At 58.0% G+C, this 18,840-nt stretch overlaps 6 protein-coding genes across 6 annotated transcripts; 4 read left to right on the top strand and 2 right to left on the bottom strand.

The window, feature by feature from the left end:
- Positions 1-139: 139 nt before the first annotated feature.
- BXZ73DRAFT_49984 (F-actin-capping protein subunit alpha) lies at positions 140-1,419 on the top strand (the record flags this gene model as incomplete). Its single annotated transcript, XM_048020356.1, has 6 exons — positions 140-221; positions 294-409; positions 504-617; positions 688-740; positions 793-933; positions 1,035-1,419. The coding sequence occupies 6 exons, from the start codon at positions 140-142 to the stop codon at positions 1,417-1,419; spliced, it is 891 nt and encodes a 296-aa protein (XP_047875947.1).
- A 938-nt stretch (positions 1,420-2,357) lies between these two features.
- BXZ73DRAFT_103303 (uncharacterized protein) lies at positions 2,358-3,321 on the bottom strand (the record flags this gene model as incomplete). The annotated part of the gene is made up of 4 exons (XM_048015540.1): positions 2,358-2,654; positions 2,705-2,783; positions 2,836-3,255; positions 3,311-3,321. The coding sequence occupies 4 exons, from the start codon at positions 3,319-3,321 to the stop codon at positions 2,358-2,360; spliced, it is 807 nt and encodes a 268-aa protein (XP_047875946.1).
- Positions 3,322-4,217: 896 nt separating this feature from the next.
- BXZ73DRAFT_49962 (RNA-binding protein Prp24) lies at positions 4,218-8,524 on the top strand (the record flags this gene model as incomplete). Its single annotated transcript, XM_048020350.1, has 23 exons — positions 4,218-4,515; positions 4,565-4,728; positions 4,776-4,846; positions 4,898-4,959; positions 5,009-5,157; positions 5,264-5,458; positions 5,524-5,628; positions 5,689-5,728; positions 5,791-5,910; positions 5,961-6,017; positions 6,071-6,123; positions 6,176-6,285; positions 6,336-6,525; positions 6,578-6,807; positions 6,862-6,943; positions 6,998-7,072; positions 7,127-7,273; positions 7,325-7,408; positions 7,461-7,649; positions 7,704-7,787; positions 7,841-7,938; positions 7,991-8,162; positions 8,219-8,524. The coding sequence occupies 23 exons, from the start codon at positions 4,218-4,220 to the stop codon at positions 8,522-8,524; spliced, it is 3,081 nt and encodes a 1,026-aa protein (XP_047875945.1).
- Positions 8,525-8,639: 115 nt separating this feature from the next.
- On the bottom strand, positions 8,640-10,034 carry BXZ73DRAFT_79074 (uncharacterized protein; the record flags this gene model as incomplete). The annotated part of the gene is made up of 8 exons (XM_048023008.1): positions 8,640-8,672; positions 8,759-8,861; positions 8,934-9,024; positions 9,081-9,196; positions 9,218-9,327; positions 9,352-9,420; positions 9,482-9,713; positions 9,940-10,034. 8 exons carry the CDS (start codon positions 10,032-10,034, stop codon positions 8,640-8,642), a joined length of 849 nt encoding a protein of 282 aa, XP_047875944.1.
- Positions 10,035-10,712: 678 nt separating this feature from the next.
- BXZ73DRAFT_103301 (P-loop containing nucleoside triphosphate hydrolase protein) lies at positions 10,713-15,152 on the top strand (the record flags this gene model as incomplete). Its single annotated transcript, XM_048015539.1, has 21 exons — positions 10,713-10,959; positions 11,114-11,231; positions 11,285-11,514; positions 11,569-11,578; positions 11,635-11,674; positions 11,725-11,964; positions 12,028-12,108; positions 12,159-12,302; positions 12,358-12,920; positions 12,983-13,079; positions 13,131-13,141; positions 13,240-13,296; positions 13,351-13,467; positions 13,515-13,629; positions 13,685-13,804; positions 13,862-14,017; positions 14,069-14,206; positions 14,266-14,484; positions 14,539-14,842; positions 14,895-14,950; positions 15,003-15,152. The coding sequence occupies 21 exons, from the start codon at positions 10,713-10,715 to the stop codon at positions 15,150-15,152; spliced, it is 3,213 nt and encodes a 1,070-aa protein (XP_047875943.1).
- Positions 15,153-15,479: 327 nt separating this feature from the next.
- BXZ73DRAFT_91129 (Mur ligase) lies at positions 15,480-17,014 on the top strand (the record flags this gene model as incomplete). The annotated part of the gene is made up of 2 exons (XM_048025875.1): positions 15,480-16,445; positions 16,478-17,014. The coding sequence occupies 2 exons, from the start codon at positions 15,480-15,482 to the stop codon at positions 17,012-17,014; spliced, it is 1,503 nt and encodes a 500-aa protein (XP_047875942.1).
- Positions 17,015-18,840: the final 1,826 nt, after the last annotated feature.

The following is an 18,840-nucleotide window of genomic DNA, read 5'->3' as shown; positions in this document are numbered from 1 at the left end:
GGCGGCTGGAGAGTGGACGGGCCGCCCTCCGACTGGCGAACTGGTACGCGCTGGTACGCGGTGTCGCGGGCACCTTGCTTGTTACCACCTTGTTGCGTTCAGATACCACACTTACAACTCCCTACGTCGTCGCGCCGACATGGACCCTGCTGAGCGCATTGAGGCCGCTTCCAAGTTCCTTCTCCAGTCACCCCCAGGCGAGATCAACGATGTGCTCAATGGTGAGTCCTTTAGTGCCTCCTCGCGCGGTCCTCTCTATAAGCCCGCTAAACTTGAGCCCCTGAACGTGGCAGACGTGCGGAACATCATCTCGGATGACGATCAGCTGCAGGAGGGCGTGCTTCCGGCTCTACGGGAGTACAATGTAACACAATTCACGACCGCTGAGGTACCCGGGCACCAACACCAAGTGAGTCTCATCCTTGTATAACTGCTGGACACCTGCTGATAGTGAAATCGTATCGGTGTGATTTTTATCTGTTATTGCGCGTCGCCGTACAAAGTCAATCATCAGTGAGGCAGCGAGGATAGGCAGCTCAGCTGATGAGGAAGAAGGGCCAGACAGGTATTGGGATCCCCGGTCACGAACAAGTTTCCGATTCGATCATCTTAGCCTGGTGCGTTTGCTGTAATCTCTGTTCACTATTCCCCCAATCGTATCTTCTTCTCACTATCCCTCCTATGTAGGAAACTTCTGACCCCGAGCCGGTGGAGCCGAGCGAGGAATCAGAACCGTTCCGGTATGCTGCCATGGCCTTACATTTCAGTACTTAGCTCAAGGTGCGGTCTTAGTGCTGCATTGGAGAAAGCATCTTTGGACTATCTCCACGCACATTACCACGACGGTGTCGTATCCGTATTTGCGACACCAAACTCAGGGGATCGCTTCACCATCCAGATCGTAGCCAACAAGTACAACCCTAACAACTTCTGGTGCGTTACTACCCACGACGGACCTTCATGCGCGTGCAGCCCCTCCTACAATCCCCCCTCCTCCCTCCTGTTCCCATTGTCCACTGACTTGTAATTTCCAGGTCCGGTCGCTGGCGCTCGGAATATGTCATCGACACCGCCGCTAAGACCGTCCAGGGCAAGATCCTCGTGAACGTGCACTACTACGAGCAAGGCAACGTCCAACTCTCCACCACGTACACCATCTCGACCCCTCTCCCGCCCGCGATCGTCCCCTCGGGCGGCGCGAGTGCCGCAAGCAAGGTCCTCGCACTCGTCGAGGCCGAGGAAAGCCGCTACCAGACCGGGCTCACGGACGCGTACGCGGAGATGGGCGAGAAGACGTTCAAGGGCCTCCGCCGTGCGCTGCCGATGACGCGCTCGAAGATCGACTGGGATCGCGTAATGGGGTACAAGCTTGGGGCAGAGTTGACGAACAGCAAGGGCGTGTTTGGGGCGCCGGCGTAGGAGTGCGTAGAGCGCGACGAGTCTTGGACAGAAGGGGTGGGACTCGATGTGCCAGACACGATGTGGTAGTAAGTGTAGAATTAAATTGTGCTATATGGATGTGTTCGCCCTTTCCACGGCTCGATGACGATAGACACACAGACCTCGTCATTGACTTTGCGAAGTCCCCAGGTGAACAAACTACTACTCCCATGGTGTTTGAACACACCCTTCGCCTACACAGCAGCTATCTGCGGAATTGGAATGTCCACACCTACAACTTGCGTTCGGAATCAGGCTCAGTCAGGGCGATTAGGGGTATAGCCTCCGGCTTTAAGCCAAATCATTCCGCTTCGCGCAGTCTGCCTCTCGGCGACGTCCCTGACAATCCAGGGACGGTGATGGCTTCTCGAGGCAGTCTCACGGCAGGAGCGTCGCGTCCACCAGCGAAGGGAGTCAAAGTGCAAGGATAAGAGCGAGTAACTTATATACGGACAAGCGTCTCAGCGTAGTAAGTACACGGGTGCGGAAAGGGGGTCGAAAGCAATCCAGCAGGGGAGCGCATCCGAACAGCGAAGGATTAGGCTCGAGAAAGCAAGCAGGGCACGGGACGCGCCGCGGGCCGCGAACGGGCGGCACCGCACGGTCGCCGTGCTGCAACAGCACAGCACTACGGACAGTGACAGTGTCGGTGTCGGTCACCGGGTACGGGAGGGGAATGGGTACGGGGTAGAGGACGGCAGGGTACGGGGCGTCAGCGGTGGGGCGTCTTGGGTAAGAGGCGGGTCGTGTGCAAGAAGGTATAGAGGGTAGATGATGGAGGTAGAGATGTGAGATGTAGGACGTGTGGATGTCAGAGGGGTCGTAAGGAGCGGACGGGACGTGGCGACCGAGCTAGAGCGAGGATAGACGGGTCGTGCGGTCCCAGGAGTGCGGACGCGGTGAGCGTAATGCTTCCATCAATCGAGGTGATTGAGCGAGTGGCGTTTGTGGTGCATCTTGTGAACGGAGACTTTCGCGCGAGCCTCCAAGGGGTATATAGCCAAAGGCGTCGGTATGGGGTTGGCTTCGCGTCGGGCAACCGTCTTCGTGGGAGTCACGTGGAAGGAAGTGCTAGTAGACGAGGAGCCAGTAGTGGAGGACGATCCAGTAGCCAAAGCCTTCTCATTCGCGCTACCGCCGATAGCGGTGGGGCCGTCGTGGGTGGGGTCGGTGTGAGCGATGTACCAGCCAAGACCAATGGCTCCTGCAATTACCTATGGGGATGTTACTACATAACTCATGGTTGATTTGTGAAGAAACGCACGATGAGGAGAGTCATGCCAATAACCCAGACCCACCGAGAAAGACGTGTGGACCCGCTCTGGGTTTTCTTGAGCCACATGCTGTAGTTTTGAGATAAGTGATGGCTCAAACACCTTGTTGATCGTCACGCACCTTTGCTTCGGGGCCCCTGCTTCATCCTTGGCAACCATACTGAAGCGCTTCCAGAAATCATCACCCTGCTGGCCCCTACGAGGGAGTACGGTGCCCTCCATTTCGCCACGCATGATCGGATTCGACTTCGCGAACTTGACATCGCGAGATTGCGCGGTAGCCGGACGGGCGAAAACAGGAGCGATGGGAGTCATCGGAGGCTGAAGAGGATGCGGAGTCGCGGGCATGCCCCCCCGGTACTCCGACATCTCCGACTGTGCGCTCATACGACCGTCGGGAGTCGCGGAGGGAGCCGGGGGCATGAGGGCAGAGACGGGAGCGGCATAACCAGGCCGAGGAGCGGCCAAAGGGATAGGCTGTGGGTTCATGTGTTCGAAATCATCGAAAGGATTCTCCTTCTCGTCGAGATGCTGGTTGTACCTGGGTGCACAAGGTCAGTGGACCACTTTTGGAGAAATGGACGGCATAAATTGACGGCATAGACATGCCGGCGCAGGGAAACTGTAGCCGTAGCTCGTGAAGCTCCAGACAACCTCGCCCACGGACAGCGGCTGAGCAGCACCCTAATATAGCCGGCACAGTTCCATGCCTACCGAACGCATCGGGGGCACTAATGGAGGCGTGCTAGCTATCATTAGCACACCTCCACTATTAGAACACCTCAATGCGATACAGATGGAAGGGGAGCAGGCGGCGTATCACCGTGACATGCACATGGCCGTCAGAAACCGGCGAACAGCAGCCAAGCACTTCCCAACAATCCAGCTGGGGCACAGTCCCGCCAGACAGCAGCTCCAAATGTTCCCGCGTCTCCACTGATACCCGCCCGCGTCCCATCCAGGCCAGCAGGCCACGCATCCTCTCCCCCTGGCGGAAGACCAAGAGAGGAAGACTCACATGTCGTATGCAGAGGTCCTCGAGTTAGGGTCTTCGGGCGGGGCTGGGGACGGGTTGTGGCCTGCGCAGATCACACACGGAATCCGGTATGTTAGTTGCGAAGGGCGGGAGGCGAGGAGTGGGGGGTATAAACGGGCTGTGACATACTCTGGATCTAGTAAAAGAGTGTTGGAAAAGAGAATGGATGCCTCGGAATAACCAAGACGAGGGAGACCGCCGGCGAGAGCCCTGGAGAGAGGAAGAGGGGGGGTGGTGGTGGGAGGAGACCGAGAGAGAGAGAGATGGATATATCAAGTCGCAGCAACCGTGCATCAGAGCCTTTGAATTGGAGACCCGCCCCGGGCCCGGCAAAGCTATTTCAGGCGCCCGCCCGCAGCGGCCCAGCGCCATCGCCTCCGCGAAACGCGCCCGTCCCTGTCGTCGGTGGCGGCGAAGACTCGTCTCCCCAGCCTCTCCTCATTGTGCCTCGCGCTGCACACGCTCCCATGGACGTCGACATGAACGAGGCCGACGCGCTCGACGCGCTCGCCACAGTGCTCGGACGCATTGCTGACGACCCTTACAACCTCACGCTCCATGTCGAACACATCCTCCTCGCACGCGCCACGAACATGGACGAACAGATCGACTCCGCCCTTGACATGGTGACTGCCTACTGGGCGACCAGCGACGCGGTGTGGCTGCCCATCCTCGAGCGAAAGATAGCGGCAAGCGACCTCCAGTCCGCGGACGATCTCCAAGCTACCCTGGACCTGTTCGTGCGTGCAGAGGGGGACTATCTCTGTATGTTGCGTACTTCTATCATCAGGACGTAATCTTGAGTTTCATACAGCCATTCCCATTCTGCAGAAGCATATCCAGTTTCTCGTGGAGCGGTATGAAGCCTTCGCGGAGCAGGGAGAACGGCCTGGCGCGCTGGGTGATATGTTCTCCGCGGCGTGGATGAGCGAGAATATGTCCCAAATTTGTTCGCATGGGGTTCCGCACTTGACACAGGTGAGCGACATTCTTTAGACTAAAGTACACGTTGTCATTTGGACTAGAGCCACCTTCTATTCGATCTCCGCCGCGACTGGGAGCTGGAGAGGCTGCAGAATGCCATGGGTGAAGAAAAGTAAGTTCGAAGGAGTAAAACGGATGTGTGGTTCCTGACGTCAATCGTCAGAGCTTCGCTGGTGGGCTTAGTAGAGAATATGTTGCTGGAACGACTGACGCAGCCTCATTCCAGTAAGCCCATCCTAGCGCGCACTTCGCAGGTGCTGACACGTCACACTAGACCACGATGAGACCTTTCAAGCATATTCATCGTTCACGACCAGCTATAAGTCCGAGGATGAGTACGAGTCACTTCTCGTGAGTGCCTCCAAGTCGCGCGCGCACGCCGTGAAGGCGTACCAAAAGCGGGAGAGCATGGAGACGTCACTTGTGCGTACTTTCTTCCCAACGGTGCTGCCTCTCCTGTCTTCCCCCTCGGGCGCAGTACACCATCTGTGTAGCACCGCTTGTTGTGCACGGACTGACCTGACTACAGGCACAATCCGGCTTCTCTCTTGCAGGTTACGCTTACTACCTCGCCTTTGAGCGGCGTGCGAAGAAGCCCGATATGCTCGTCCTCAAGGGCCTCTACGAGCGAGCAATCGCCGAAGCCGATAAACGTCGCTTCTCCGGAGATCCAGCCGCGGAGCCGGCACTGCAGTCGTTCTGGACAGAATATGTGGGCATGTTGGTGCGTGGGTCCCCCTATATGCTGTGCATGCTGGCATAGTGGTGTTCTGACGGGCCGTGTCACAGCGATCGGAAGACGTGGACGACGACGAGGTCCGAGCGACATCCAAGAGGGGCCTCCGGAGCGTCCCTGCGTCAGGAGAGCTTCTAGCTTGCTATATGCGCTTCTTGGTTCGCACCTGACATTTTTAGTGCTCGTGTGCCTTCCCCTGACGAACCACGACTCTTCAGGAAGCATCACAAGATGACGAAGCGGCGACAGAAATTGCTGGTGAGTCCTCGACTTTCCCATGATGCAAATTGACGTGTCGTAATGTACGCATGTGATCACAGCTGTATACGTGAAGTCGAAGACGGTCGGACCGCTACAATCCGACGTCGAGCAGCTAGTCACGACCGTGATAGCTCGAGCGAGCTATGAGTGGAGACTTCTCCAAACCGCTGAGGATGGCGGTAAGTATTTGCACCTTTCTACCTTGAAGCCCATTCATGGATGTCACCAGTCGGTTTCGAGTCCTTGGAGGAAATAATTATGGAGGGCATCTCGCGTATCAGAAAGGGTGGGGATCATCTTTGTTGAATGAACTTATCTCCCACTCAATGAATTTGCCAGCATCGCCCACGGGTGATACCAGAGTCCGGGTGGAGAAGCTTTTTTCATCCATAGTACGTCCTCGATGATGCTAAGCTCTGATAGATTCATTTACATTTGGGTTAGTGCCTAGTACTAGACGATCCAGGAGACCGATCCGTGCAGCTATGGAAAGACGCAGTCAAGTTCTACAAGACAAGCTACTTAGCCTGGTTGGCGTACACTGACGTGCTGGCGTATGTCCCCGTTCATCTTTGCTTTACCAAACATTAACATTCTCCTACAGCAAGAAGAACCTACATAGTGAGGCGCGGACAGTATTCAAGGACATCGCGATGAAGAACCTTGACTGGCCTGAAGCCATATGGGATGCATGGGTTTCCTTTGAACAGGTCAACGGCACCGTGCAGGACCTTGAAAACGCCCTCGAGCGCATTCAAAAAGCACAAACTCAGGTCAACGCTAAGCGCGCCAGGGTATGGCTGCTACTTCGGGTCGTCGACACTGATCTGATGTGTTCCTTCAAAGGAGGCAGAGAAGGTGCAAGCGGAAATGGCAGCTGCGCAGCTCATTTCTGACACTGCCGCGACTGTGGCTGTCGACACTGCCAGGTCTGTACTAATAGAACCCACAAATGGCCCATCTGCTATGGATGTCGACACACACATCGAGGCTGGTTCGAAGAGGAAGGCAGAGGATGAAGGCGTTCCTGAAGGTAGCAAGAAGGCGAGGGTGGAGGAGCCAGCCAAGCTGAAGCGGTTCGTCAGCTTGACTGGTCTAAATTTATGGCTAGCATTGACTCCGATTTTCAGGGACCGGGAGAACAGCACCGTGTTCGTGGCTGATCTTCCGGCAGGCGTCAAAGACGACGACCTCGCTACGTTGTTCAGAGACGTGAGCAAACCACATGACTTTCTTTAAAGTCCGAATGTTCATCGTCCTCATCAGTGCGGCAGTATTCGGGAGGTCAAAATCACGCAATTGCCCAACTCTCTAGTTGCAACCGTGGAATTCATGGACAGAGTAAGTGTGTCGAAATTCGTCGGCGAAAGTCTACCAACCTATACTTGAATGCAGGAAAGCGTACCAGCTGCCCTCACCAAGGATAAGAAGCGGGTGCGCGGCCGAGAGATTGCGGTCCATCTTGCTTGGCGGTCAACTCTATACATCACCAACTTCCCCGACGGCGCGGACGACACGTTCATTCGAACCCTATTTGGCAAGGTAGGCTGCAGGTGTCTTTCCCGTGTTCTGTTCTAATTACTTCGCTTCTAGTATGGGGAGATTTTCGACGTGCGGTGGCCGAGTAAGAAGTTCAAGAATACTCGGCGATTTTGCTATTTGCAGTTCACTACTCCTGTAAGGACTGCATGCTGGATCGTCGTAAACCGGCTCACCATTGTGGCCACAGTTGTCCGCTGAGTCCGCGCTGGAGCTCAATGGGACTGACATGGATGATGGACACAAAATGTCGGTGTACGTCTCAAATCCGGAGCGTAAGAAGGAGCGCACAGATAGCGACGCAAATGATCGCGAGATCTATGTCGCTGGTCTCAGCAAACTTGCGACCAAAGAAGATCTCAAGAATGTCTTCAAGACGGTGAGCATCATTGGCCTTTGACTTCCATCTTGGTATTTACAAGTCATTTTGTAGTACAGCACCGTGAAGGACGTCCGCATGATTTTGGATGACAAGGGAAAGTCGAAAGGGTTCGCTTTCGTGGAGTTCACGAGCGAGGTGCGGGAAATCCAAACTTGACCGATATGTAGCCCATTTTTATCTGTTAACAGGACGACGCAAGATCTGCTCTTGCTGCGAACAACCACGAGCTAAAGAAGCGTCGCATGGCCGTTACACTGGCAGACTCGCGCGTCCGCGGGAAGAACAAGTAAGGCCGCCTGTCTTGGACTACTTGAACAAGCCTCTAATGTAGTACTCAGGGCGCCCGGGTACCGTGCCGAAGTACGCAATCGCTCTGTTCGCGTTCGCAATCTTCCGCCTGGGACGCAGGAGGGGCTCCTACAACAGGCCCTCGAGAAGCACGCGCGTGTTCAGCGTGTCGAGGTCTTCCACAACGTCAACGAAGCCGACGTTGAACTTGAAAACGCTGCGGTACGTCTTCTTCGTTGCCCCCGCTTCATGTCAATGATCACTGATCACACCCACAGGAGGCAGGAAAACTGCTGTTGCGACCAGACGCCATCATCTTCAACGGTGCAACACTGCAGATCACCGCGGCGGAGGGTACGGCTGGTCCTTCAGCCTCGTCGCGCCCCATGGCACCTCCAGCTGCGAATGCGGGACTTTTTATTCCTCGCGCGGCCGTCTCGCGGCCCCGTGCGGGCCTTGGCAGCAAGCAACGCGGGTTGGGCTCGACTCAGGCTGCAAGGCCAGCTGCAGGCTCGTCTGGTAGTGGTGGAGGTACTGCGAAGGGTCAGGACGATTTCCGCAAGATGTTGTCGGGTGGAAAGTAGTTCGCTTGTACGACACTTTTTTGTGTGGGAGGAAACTTTATGTATGAAATATCGAAGGTACTCTTGCAAATTGCTCTATTCACTGGCTGTCCCTGCCGCAGCTGCGGAAAGTTGATTACTGGATGACGTTCCGTAAGGAAATACGGAACTACGGACGCTCCGTAGTTCTCTAGACCGCTCGAAAGGGCAGTTCCGCCGAGATGCCGACGAGAAAGTGATACCCGAGGATCTCACTGTGGCTGCTGGAATAATAAGCGCCCAAAAGTCTGTGGAGGGGTCGGCACCCCCTCGCAGAGCAAACAAGCCTCCCGAAAAGCTGTAGAGGCCTCCTGAAGGCCTATTTCGGACGGGAGGTAGTGATGTGGACCATTATTGGCGCTGACAAATCGACGACTGGACCTCAACGGACCTCCATGAGGTCTGGCTAAGGTCTCCGCGCGGTGGAGGCACTCCGTTGACGCCGGCTTGACGCCAGAGATCCCTCTCGTCGCTTAGCCTCGCTTAAAGCTCCGGAATTGCATTTACGGGTCTAGTAAGAGCGGTCTGGCTTACGGACCGTCATCCACTCGGAATACTAGCTGAAACTTGAGGTGACTCAGTGGATAACGGTCCGTAAGCCAGACTTCCAGACCTAGCTCCGTACGAGACGCCGGTAGATAGAGTTGAGATGATCTGTGGCCGTATCCGTATTACGTAACGTATGGCGTCGTCCGTAGTCCGATAATCATGATATCTATCACTGTTAGTTCCTCCCTCTGCTCGTCGATTTCCCCAGCTCGTATGCGAGACGATCCCACCTCAGACTAGGTGTGTGAACAAGAAGGTACATGTAAGTATCCCTGGAGCGGGTAGTATGCGTCGGAGGTGGCCGCGGTGGCAAAGGCGCCCGGTGCTGTCTATCATTCATGAGGGGGTTGAGTTAAGCACACAAACTTGAAGACTTTGCCTCATACATACCTGGGCAGCACTGTGGTAGTTCGAAGCAGAGTCAGGAACACGCGGAGGTCGACGATCCAGCTGGATTTGATGGTCATATCTGACCGCAGTGAGAGGAGAGAGGCCTGGGAGATCAAGTGAGAGATCGTCTGAAGGATCATACAAGACGGGCAAGGTAGGATGCCCACATGAAGGAAACGCAGAAGAAAACCAGCAGAAAGCATGCTTCTCGTCCGGCTGGGCCCCTGTGTTTCTGATAAGGCAACTGTTTAACTGTCAGCCGCATTTCGTCCTGGTCAAAAGGCAAACTGTCCGCGTGTTCTGCTCTTGCGCAATGTTGCGCAGACCGAGGGCGCGCGAGTCGCGAACTGCGTGACAGGACGCGCGCGCTGCCAGTGTGCATTGTGCAAGATGGGGCACCGTTCAGTCGTGCGTCGTAAGCCGCGCGTCGTGCGGGACATGCGCGATGTATGACGCACACGTATCCCCATCCGTGTGTCGTGTGTCGTGCGGACTGGGGATGCGCGAGTCGCGAGCTGCGTGAGGCGGGGACGCGCGCTCGCGCGTTGTACATCGCGCAAGACCGGGACGCTACCTTTCGACTGGCGGATATTTTATGAGCGAAGGGGTCGGGCGCCAAGGTATGACGAGAGCTCGCCGAGGGCATTCCAGCGCTTGCAAGTTTCCAAAAAGGGAATGTATTTTGAAAATACAGAGCGAGTTTGGTCTGGGAAGGGGGTCGGGACCCCTCCACAGACGGCCAGCGCTTGTCCAGCGCTCTCTCGATCTACGTCTACGGAGGCCCCCGTCATCAACCTAGAGCATATCTCATTCGGCATCTCGGCGGAATTTCCTTCCAGAGCGATCTAGGGAAGTACGGAGCGTCCGTAGTTCCGTATTTCCTTACGGAACGTCATCCAGTTCTATACTACTCAGAATCTATAGGCTTGTGTCCAGCAGTTGGCAGGCTCCCAATTCTGCTCCCAGAATAGCATTTAGAATAGTTCGTTCACGATACATAGCTGCATATATGGCCCTCGATGGATCCATTGTGATGATGGTGAGCTTGCACGTTGAAGAACGAGTAAAACAAAGGTTGCATCACGTGCATCACGTGCACGCGCTCATTTGGTCGTGTTTACACGCGAGACGCGTCGCGACGCGTGCGGCTCCGACCATCTTACCTCCTCCCCTAACCTACCCTCCCCCACACTCCGCTCAGTCCGCTCAACCATCCCCATCCTCCTCGGAGATGGTTAAGCGCCGTACGATTGAAGATGAACAGCGTTATGTCGGCGGGGAACCCGCATACAAGCGCCCCAGAACCGATGGCAAGGGCAAAGAGCGCGCCGCTGGTGGACACGACAGCGACATGGACGAAGACGACGAGGAGGTTGCTCAGCTGCAGGAGCCCAACGAGGACGAGGAGAAGAAGTTTGAAGAGGAGCACGAGGAGCGGATCCGCGAGCGGCTGATGAACAAGTCGAAGGCGCAGGGCGGTATCGCGAAATGGGCATCATCGAGTCGCTGGAGATGCACCAGTTCATGTGCCACAAGTACCTGACGTTTACCTTGGGGCCGCAGATCAATTTCATCATCGGTGTGTGTATATGTTTTGGACCAAAATATCGACGCTGATTGGAGGCAACCTAGGGCACAACGGTAGTGGAAAGAGTGCCGCGCTCTCGGCCTTGACCGTCGCCCTCGGAGGCAAGGCCACATCGACTGGTCGTGGGAGTGGATTGAAGTCTTTCATTCGAGAGGGTCAAAGGTGCGTTATCCGTGTCCCACCGGCACGAAACCCTTTCAAATGGATCCTCTTAGCGTCGCGGAGGTTACCGTCGTGCTCAAGAACCAGGGCGAAGAGGCTTATCAGCCTGACAAATACGGCTCGAGTATTTTCATCACTCGTCGCTTTACCAAGGACGGCAGCTCTTCGTACAAGCTCAGGGGCAAGGATGGCAAGACGATCTCGCAGAAACGTGAGGACTTGCAAGCAATCTGTGATCACATGAATATCCAAGTCGACAACCCTATGAACATCTTGACGCAAGGTATGCTAACGCGTTGGTCATTCCATCTGATTGGAAGCTGATTGTACATTGCAGATTCCGCCAGGTTCGCCCATCGTCCTAGTGTTGCACAGTAAAGGCTGTATTGACGTTGTTATGCAGGCAATTCCTTGCGTCAGCAACCCCCGCGGACAAGTACAAGGTAAGGTTTGGCAAGTCAACACCAGTGTTCTTCACTGACATCGCTCCTAGTTCTTCTTAAAAGGAACGCAGCTCAGTCAGCTCAGTGAAGAATACCAAACGTGCATGGAGAATATCAGTCAGACTGCCAAGATCCTCAAGCGGAAGGCAGAAGTCCTTCCCGGTCTAGAAGATTCGTACGAAGAAGCTCGCACGAGATACGAGGAGGCGAAGAAGGCCCGTGAGCAGCGACACAAGGCGGACGAGCTCAAGAAGGAACTTGCCTGGGCACATGTTGCTACGAAGGAGGCGGTGAGTAACATCGTTCATATCAATACATTTCAGCGCGTACCTAAGCTTCGGTGTGTCGTATAGGAATTGCAAAAGCAGCTTGTGGAAGTTGAGAAGGCCAAACACAAAGCGGCGAAGCAACAGGAGAGTCTCACGGCGGCGCAAGTACGTATTCTGACGAGGTGGCCGACTTCCGCTGACCAATAGCAACGCAGGCCAAATTAGAGGCGATAGAAGAAGAGGTGATCGAGAAAGAGAGGGAGATGGAAGAGTATGGCACTGCCGAGCAGCTTGAAGATCAGAAACGCGAGGCTACGAAGAAGCGTAGAGAGTTGCAGGCCCAGCTCAGCCAATTCTCGGTAAGACCTCACTATGTTGCTTACGAATTTTAGCCGTACTGATGTATACCGCCAGACCTCTGAGAACCAGATACAACAGTCGAAGAGCGGACTTGACAAACAGATTAAGGGCTATGAGCTGGAGATCGCGCAAGAGCAGAAGCGAGTTGAGAGCCACTCGCGCGGGAAGCGTGACCATGTCAACGCTCAGCTCACGGAAACAAACGCGCTTCTTGCAGCCAAGCAAGCCGAAGAACAGACCCTTCAGCAAGAGCACAAAACCTGCATTCAAGAGGCCGACGCCGCGAAACAAGAGTGCGACCGCCTCCAGCAGGACGTCGCGAGGCTCCAGCAGAAGATCACCGAGTGCGACTATCACATCAACAAGGCTCGGGAGCTTGAGAAAGACAAGCTGTCCGTGTACGGTAAGAACATGGAAGCTGTTGTCGGGCATATCAAGACCTTGCGCTGGCACGGGCAACCTCCCATCGGCCCATTCGGGAAATACGTCAAGGTCAAGGATCCGCAGAAGTGGGGTCCAATCTTGGCCGTCACCATCGGCGCTCACATGTCTTCGTTCGCCATCACCGACGCAAGGGATCGCCCCGCTCTGGCTGAAGTGCTCACAAAGTCTGGAAAGTGAGTGCCGGGCCGGGCCGTGGTCTCTGCGACCATACGTGATACTGATCGGTTGGTCGAAGTCGTCATTGTCAGATCATCATCTCTGCCCAAGACATGTTCGACTACAGCCGTGGCGAGCCGCCTCCGGAGTATCTGACAATCCTTCGAGCGATTGAGGTAGGTACCATGGTTCGCAAGAAGCATTCGATGGTTTTCACCTTTTCGCAGGTTACAGAGCCGTATGTTCTGCGGCAACTGGTTAACTCCGCATCTATCGAGGCACTGCTACTCTCCCCCAACCGTTCTCAAGCAGATCAAATGCTCGAGACCTTGTCAGGAACACTGGCAGACCCTGGAACGCGATCACCTCCGATCACTTCCGTGTTGCTCGCACGTAAGTCCTGTACACACGGACTGCTATACATGGCACTCATTCTCAGCTTCACAGCCCGCCAAGTGACGGTCAAAGGGAAGGAGGCGCTCACTCGACCACAATCCCAACACTCAATCGAAACCACCCCCGCACCATGCTCTTCCGCGCCACCAATGCGCAGACAGATGTCGCGTAGGTGAACTGCCTGTTTTGGGTGCTTGGGTTCTGATGCTTCGCAGGCGCACTACCGAAGAGTTAAGCCGAGCCAACGCCGAACTCGTGGACGTCAACAGCAGGGTTCAGCAGCAGAGGCGAAAGTACGATGAGCTCCGCGGGCGTGCACAACGTATCGACGTAGGTCCATCTCGCCCGTCTGCCCTGACATGTCGACTAACTCATCGCGCTCTAGAATCAGATGACTGGCCTGAAAAAGACTATCCGCACGTACAAGTCGACCCTCACGACGCTCCAGGAGGAGTTGAACGAGGACCTGCCCGTGAACATTCAAACTCTTCAAGATGCCATATCAGTGCGTGTCGGTTTGTATCGCTGCGTTTCAGATTGTCTGAACAGTTGATTTTTGTAGCAAGCCCAACAGGAGCGGCAGAATGTTCTCGATCAGTACGCTCAGTTGGCCCGCGAAAAGGCCCAGGTCGAAGGCAAGATCGCTCCAATCAACCAAGAGCTCGACGAGATTCGTCAGAGGCTAGCGCGACACAATGATGGATTGGACGTACTCAGGGTATGTGCTTTGCTGATGATCAGTCTTCAGACTTGGCTCACTCCCCCGTAGAAAAAGGTGTCTGATGCGGCGGTCGCCCGAATGGAGGTCGAGAAAGGGGTCGGGCACTGGAAGGAAAAGATTGCGCTAGCAGGGGCAAACGTTGCCGATGCCGAGAAGCTTGCTGACGTCCACCAAGTGGAATTCGAGGTACGTGGGATGGGACGGTTGATCTGGTCCGTTGCAGTGCTCATTCGCCGCTTATCCAGCAATGGACGAAGAAGGCGCTTGAGTACTGTGAGCGTGTCGAGAATCCACGGATGCCGGATGTTGTGCAGCGCAATCTGCAAGCCGTGCAAGCGGCGCTGAAGGAGCGCGAGAAGCGTCAGGGCGCGACTGTCGAAGAGATCGCGGAAGAGATGACGAGGAAGAAGAACGCGTTCGACGTCGCCATGAAGGAGCTGAAGGGCCTGATGCAGCTCAACAAGGTGAGTGTGATTGTCCCTGCTCGATTCTCGGCGTCTTAAATGTGCGTGATGTAGGCTCTCAAGAAATCGGTCAAGGTCCGCCTCGCCCGCTGGCACGAGTTCCGTCGCCACATCGCGCTGCGATGCAAGGTGTACTTTGGCTACCACCTGTCCAACCGTGGTTACTTTGGGAAGGTCCTCTTCGACCACGTCGCAGGCACACTCGACATTCGCGTCAACACCGACGATCAGGCCCTCACCCAGCAGAGCACGCGGGAGAAGGACGCGAAGTCTTTGAGCGGCGGCGAGAAGTCATTCTCCACCATCTGTCTCCTTCTGTCTTTGTGGGAGTCCATTGGCTGCCCGATCCGATGCTTGGGTACGTCGATCGTCTACAGCCTCTGTTGCGCATCTGTTGACCTTCTGTTCAGATGAGTTCGATGTGTACATGGACGCAGCCAACCGTCGCGTTACGATGAAGATGATGGTGTGTTTCTCCTCAGCCTCGCTACTAGTTCGCCGCTGACGAGACTCCGCAGATCGACATGGCGAACACATCGAATCGCAAGCAGTACATCCTCATCACGCCGCAGGACATGTCTCATATCAGCTTCGGTAACTCTGTGCGGGTGCACCGGATGTCCGACCCCGAGCGCGGCCAGGGGACTCTCGCATTTGGGGGTTCCTGAGTGTCGCGCGTACTGTTGTGTATTGCTTATTTGTCTTTATCGTAGCTGTGCAGTTTTTTTAGCTCGTAGCGCATGATTACCCTTAATGTAGTATCGTATGTTCGTTTCACTGTTCAACGTGGATTGATTTTTGGGCGGCGGAACTTTAGCCGAACTGCTGACTGGCAGAGGTAGAACCCAATTGCTCGCCCCATGAAGTTATGCCGGCCCGGGATTAGCGCCAATGGGATGGGCCGACTTCGCACGGGCGGCCACTTTGAGCGAATCCACAGCTGAAGAAGACGAGTGTACGCGACTGTCTAGCCCGTGCGCCGCGAGTCTTTCAAGATGTCGATTGATCTCTCTCTAGACAGGATTGTCAAGCTGTTCGCCGCACTCCCGGAGGCGTACAATCGACCCACCATCCACATCGCTGGGACGAACGGCAAGGGGAGCGTCTGCGCCTACGTGTCCTCCATCCTCTCTCACTCTGGCCTCACCGTCGGAAGATTCAACACACCGCATCTCCTCGAGGTCATCGACAGCATTTGCATCAACAACAGGCCAATCTCTCCGGAGCTTTTTGCGCCCGCACGCCAAGCGGTCCTGGATCTCGACAAAGCACATGGCTGCAACGCGAGCGGCTTCGAACTTTTCACCTGCGCCGTGCTCCTGATCTTCCAACGCCTGGACGTCGACATCGTCGTCCTCGAGGTCGGGATGGGCGGCCGCCTGGACGCGACCAACGTCGTGCCTGACGACGCCATCCTCGTGTCCGCCCTCACCTCCGTCGACCTCGACCACCAGGCCTTCCTCGGGACCACCGTCGAGCAGATCGCCCGCGAAAAGGTCGCGATAGCCCGCCCCGGCAAGCCCTTCGTCCTCGGGCCGCAGGCACACCCCTCGGTAGCCACCGTCGCGCGGACCGCGGTCGAGGCCGCCGGGGTGCCTTGGTCGCCGCGTGCAGGGTCGCGCCCGTCGCGTGGGACGAGGCACGCGACGGCCCGACGGAGACGGGCTCGCTCGTCCCGCCCCGCCAGCCCGTCGAGCTCGCGATCCCTGCTTCCCCGCGCCGGTCCGCGCGTTGCCCCCCTGCGCGGCGCGCACCAGCTCGACAACCTCGCGACCGCGGCGGGGATCGTCGCCGCGCTGCTCGCGCCGCCCTCGCCCTCGCCCTCGCCGTCGGTGCGCGCGCTGCGCCTCGCCGAGCGCGTCACCCCGGTGGCGGTCGCGCGCGGGATTGGCGCGACGCGCTGGCCCGGACGGCTCTCCTTCCACACCCTCACGCTTCCCGCCGACCCCACCCCCGACTCCGTCCCGCGGGAACACGGGCCCCCGTTACCGAGATAATGACGACGACAACGGCGCGCATGCTCGTCCTCGCCGACGGCGCGCACAACCCCGCGTCCGCCGGCGCGCTCGCCGCCTACCTCGAGTCGCTCGCCGCCACCACAGTGGCACGGCCCCTCACGCTCACCTACGTCCTCGGCCTCTCGCACTCCCCGCCGAAAACCCCAGCGCAGACGCTCGCCCCGCTCCTCGCGGTACGTGCGCGCGCGGGCCCGCCGATCAAGCTCGGTGCCGCGCTGCTCGCGTTCACGCCGCCGCAGGACATGCCGTGGGTGAAGGCGGTGCCCCCCGAGGACATCGCCGCGGCCGTGGCGGAGCTCGCGCCGTCGGGCGACGTCGAGGTGTGGCGTGACCCGCGCGATGACGACGGACACGGACGCGTCGAGCGCGCCCTCCGCTGGGCGGCCGCGCGCGGGGACGGCACGCAAGGCGACGCGCTCGTCGTCGTCGCGGGCAGCCTGTACCTCGTCGCGGACTTTTATCGGCTGCTGGAGAAGCTGGGGCAGGCGGGGGAGATCTGGGGTTTGAACTGAGGCGGGGGTGCGGGGTCGGTACGTCGTTCGGTGCTCTGCGATGCGTTGATGCCAATGCGGACCCGTTCGTTTCTCGTACGGCCAGGCGGAGATATGCGGTCGAACGGGGAGCAGAGCGAGAGGTCACCGGAATCGAATATGCGGCCTAGCGACGGAGCGGTCACGCTGCTCATTGTACTTTCTTGTCACGCCAGTCTCCAGACACCGCACTCGAGTCTCAACACTCGCAGGCCCCGAGCGGCCATATGCTTAAACATTGAACAACTCGTCCGTGGTCCCAAGGCTTCGTCCTACCCGCGGCCCAGCATCAGAACATCAATCCTCCCATTAATTATCTTCCTCCGAGCCCCGCTGACGTCCCCCTGATCCTCCCTGATCCCGCAGAAGACACAGCGCGCGCCACGAGCCCGGCGCGCACGACCGCGGGCGCGCACGACGAAGCACGTTTACCCGAGCCTTTTCCCGCGACGCCCGCGCCCCCCGCGTGCGCCCCGGGCCCTGCTCCCTCCTGCTCCCTCCACTTGGCCCGCCGCGGGCAGCTGAGCGCGCACCGGGTATGTACGGGCTTGTACGGGCTACTGCTACGGGGGCACGGGACCACCCACTGGCGACCGCGACTGCTGCCGCGCACGATTGGCGATGCGTCCGGTCGACCCGCCGGCGCTCTCGCTCTCGCTCTCGTCGACAGAGAGCGACACAATGGCTCCGACGTCGCCCGCCCCTGGCGGTGGCGATGGCGTACTGGCAGGCTTGCCCCGAGAGCCGACGCGACTCTGGGCCGATCTGCCACATCGGGCCATCCACAGACGAGTACAATGCACGGTGAGCCCGTCGGGCAATGCGCGCACGACGGTCGGTCGGACGAGAACGCCCTGCGGGCAGTCGCTGCGCGTGGCAGGAGCCGCCGTTGGCCAACACTCGACGACTGAAGCCATTGACGGCGCTGCATCGCAAACGTGCCTCGAACCCCTGGAGGCGTCGCGAGCGGGCACCGCAGGATCGCCGCCGTGCGCGCAATCACGCGCAGCGGCAGCTCTCCCCGCACGTCACGTCGTACGTACGCGCCTCTCGTCCACGGCCACCCGCCCGCCGGACGCAGTAGCACTGGCAAGCCATTCAGCCATCGGCGGAGCCTCGGGAGTCGGGGGGCTGGGTGCCCCGCGTTCGCAGGCCGCGCGCGCGCGCGATAGCGATCGCCATTCAAAGCTTGTTTCCCGCCCCGCCTTTGGCACACACGGGTGGTTTCCCTCGTCCCCGCGGGCCGTGGGCCGCGGGGCCAGCCTCGTCCTGAGGCCTGAGGCTGGAAGCCTGAAGACCGGAAGCTTGAAAGCAGCTGAGCCCCGGACCCCAGGTTCCCCGGCGGGCGCGCGAGCGTGGTGGGGCACCATCGCGCGCGCGCCAGCACCTTGTCCAGGCAGCTGCAATTGCGCGGGTGCAGTCGCTATCGGGCCAGGTCGTGCCGTCCACCTGGTGCGGGCGACTTGCGGCGACCCAGACCGGGCGGGCGCGGAGGGGGAGGGAGGGAAGCGGGTGCGGGTGGGGCACCGAGGCGGGAGCGAGGACGGGGTACCTAGTACCTACCGGGCAGAAGGAGCCTCTCGCGAGTACTAGTGCACTTCGAGCGTGAGTTGAGAGGGTTTACGTGGTTGGGCTGCCTGATCGTCGTGCGGGGCTACTTATGCAGCTAGCTCGTATGTTGGGCAGACGACAGCTTCGTGGGCCTGCGCTGCGACGCTAGACTCTAGAGAGTGGCAGGCTCGGCGGAGGCGCGCTGGCTTGAAGCGGGGCCCGGCGCAAGTTATCTGAGTTCGGCGCTCCGGACGACC

The sequence above is a fragment of the Epithele typhae genome (genome assembly GCF_022376455.1).
Source record: "Epithele typhae strain CBS 203.58 chromosome Unknown BXZ73scaffold_39, whole genome shotgun sequence".
In the NCBI taxonomy this organism is placed as follows: domain Eukaryota; kingdom Fungi; phylum Basidiomycota; class Agaricomycetes; order Polyporales; family Epitheliaceae; genus Epithele; species Epithele typhae.
This window is presented reverse-complemented; position numbering and strand designations above follow the sequence as displayed.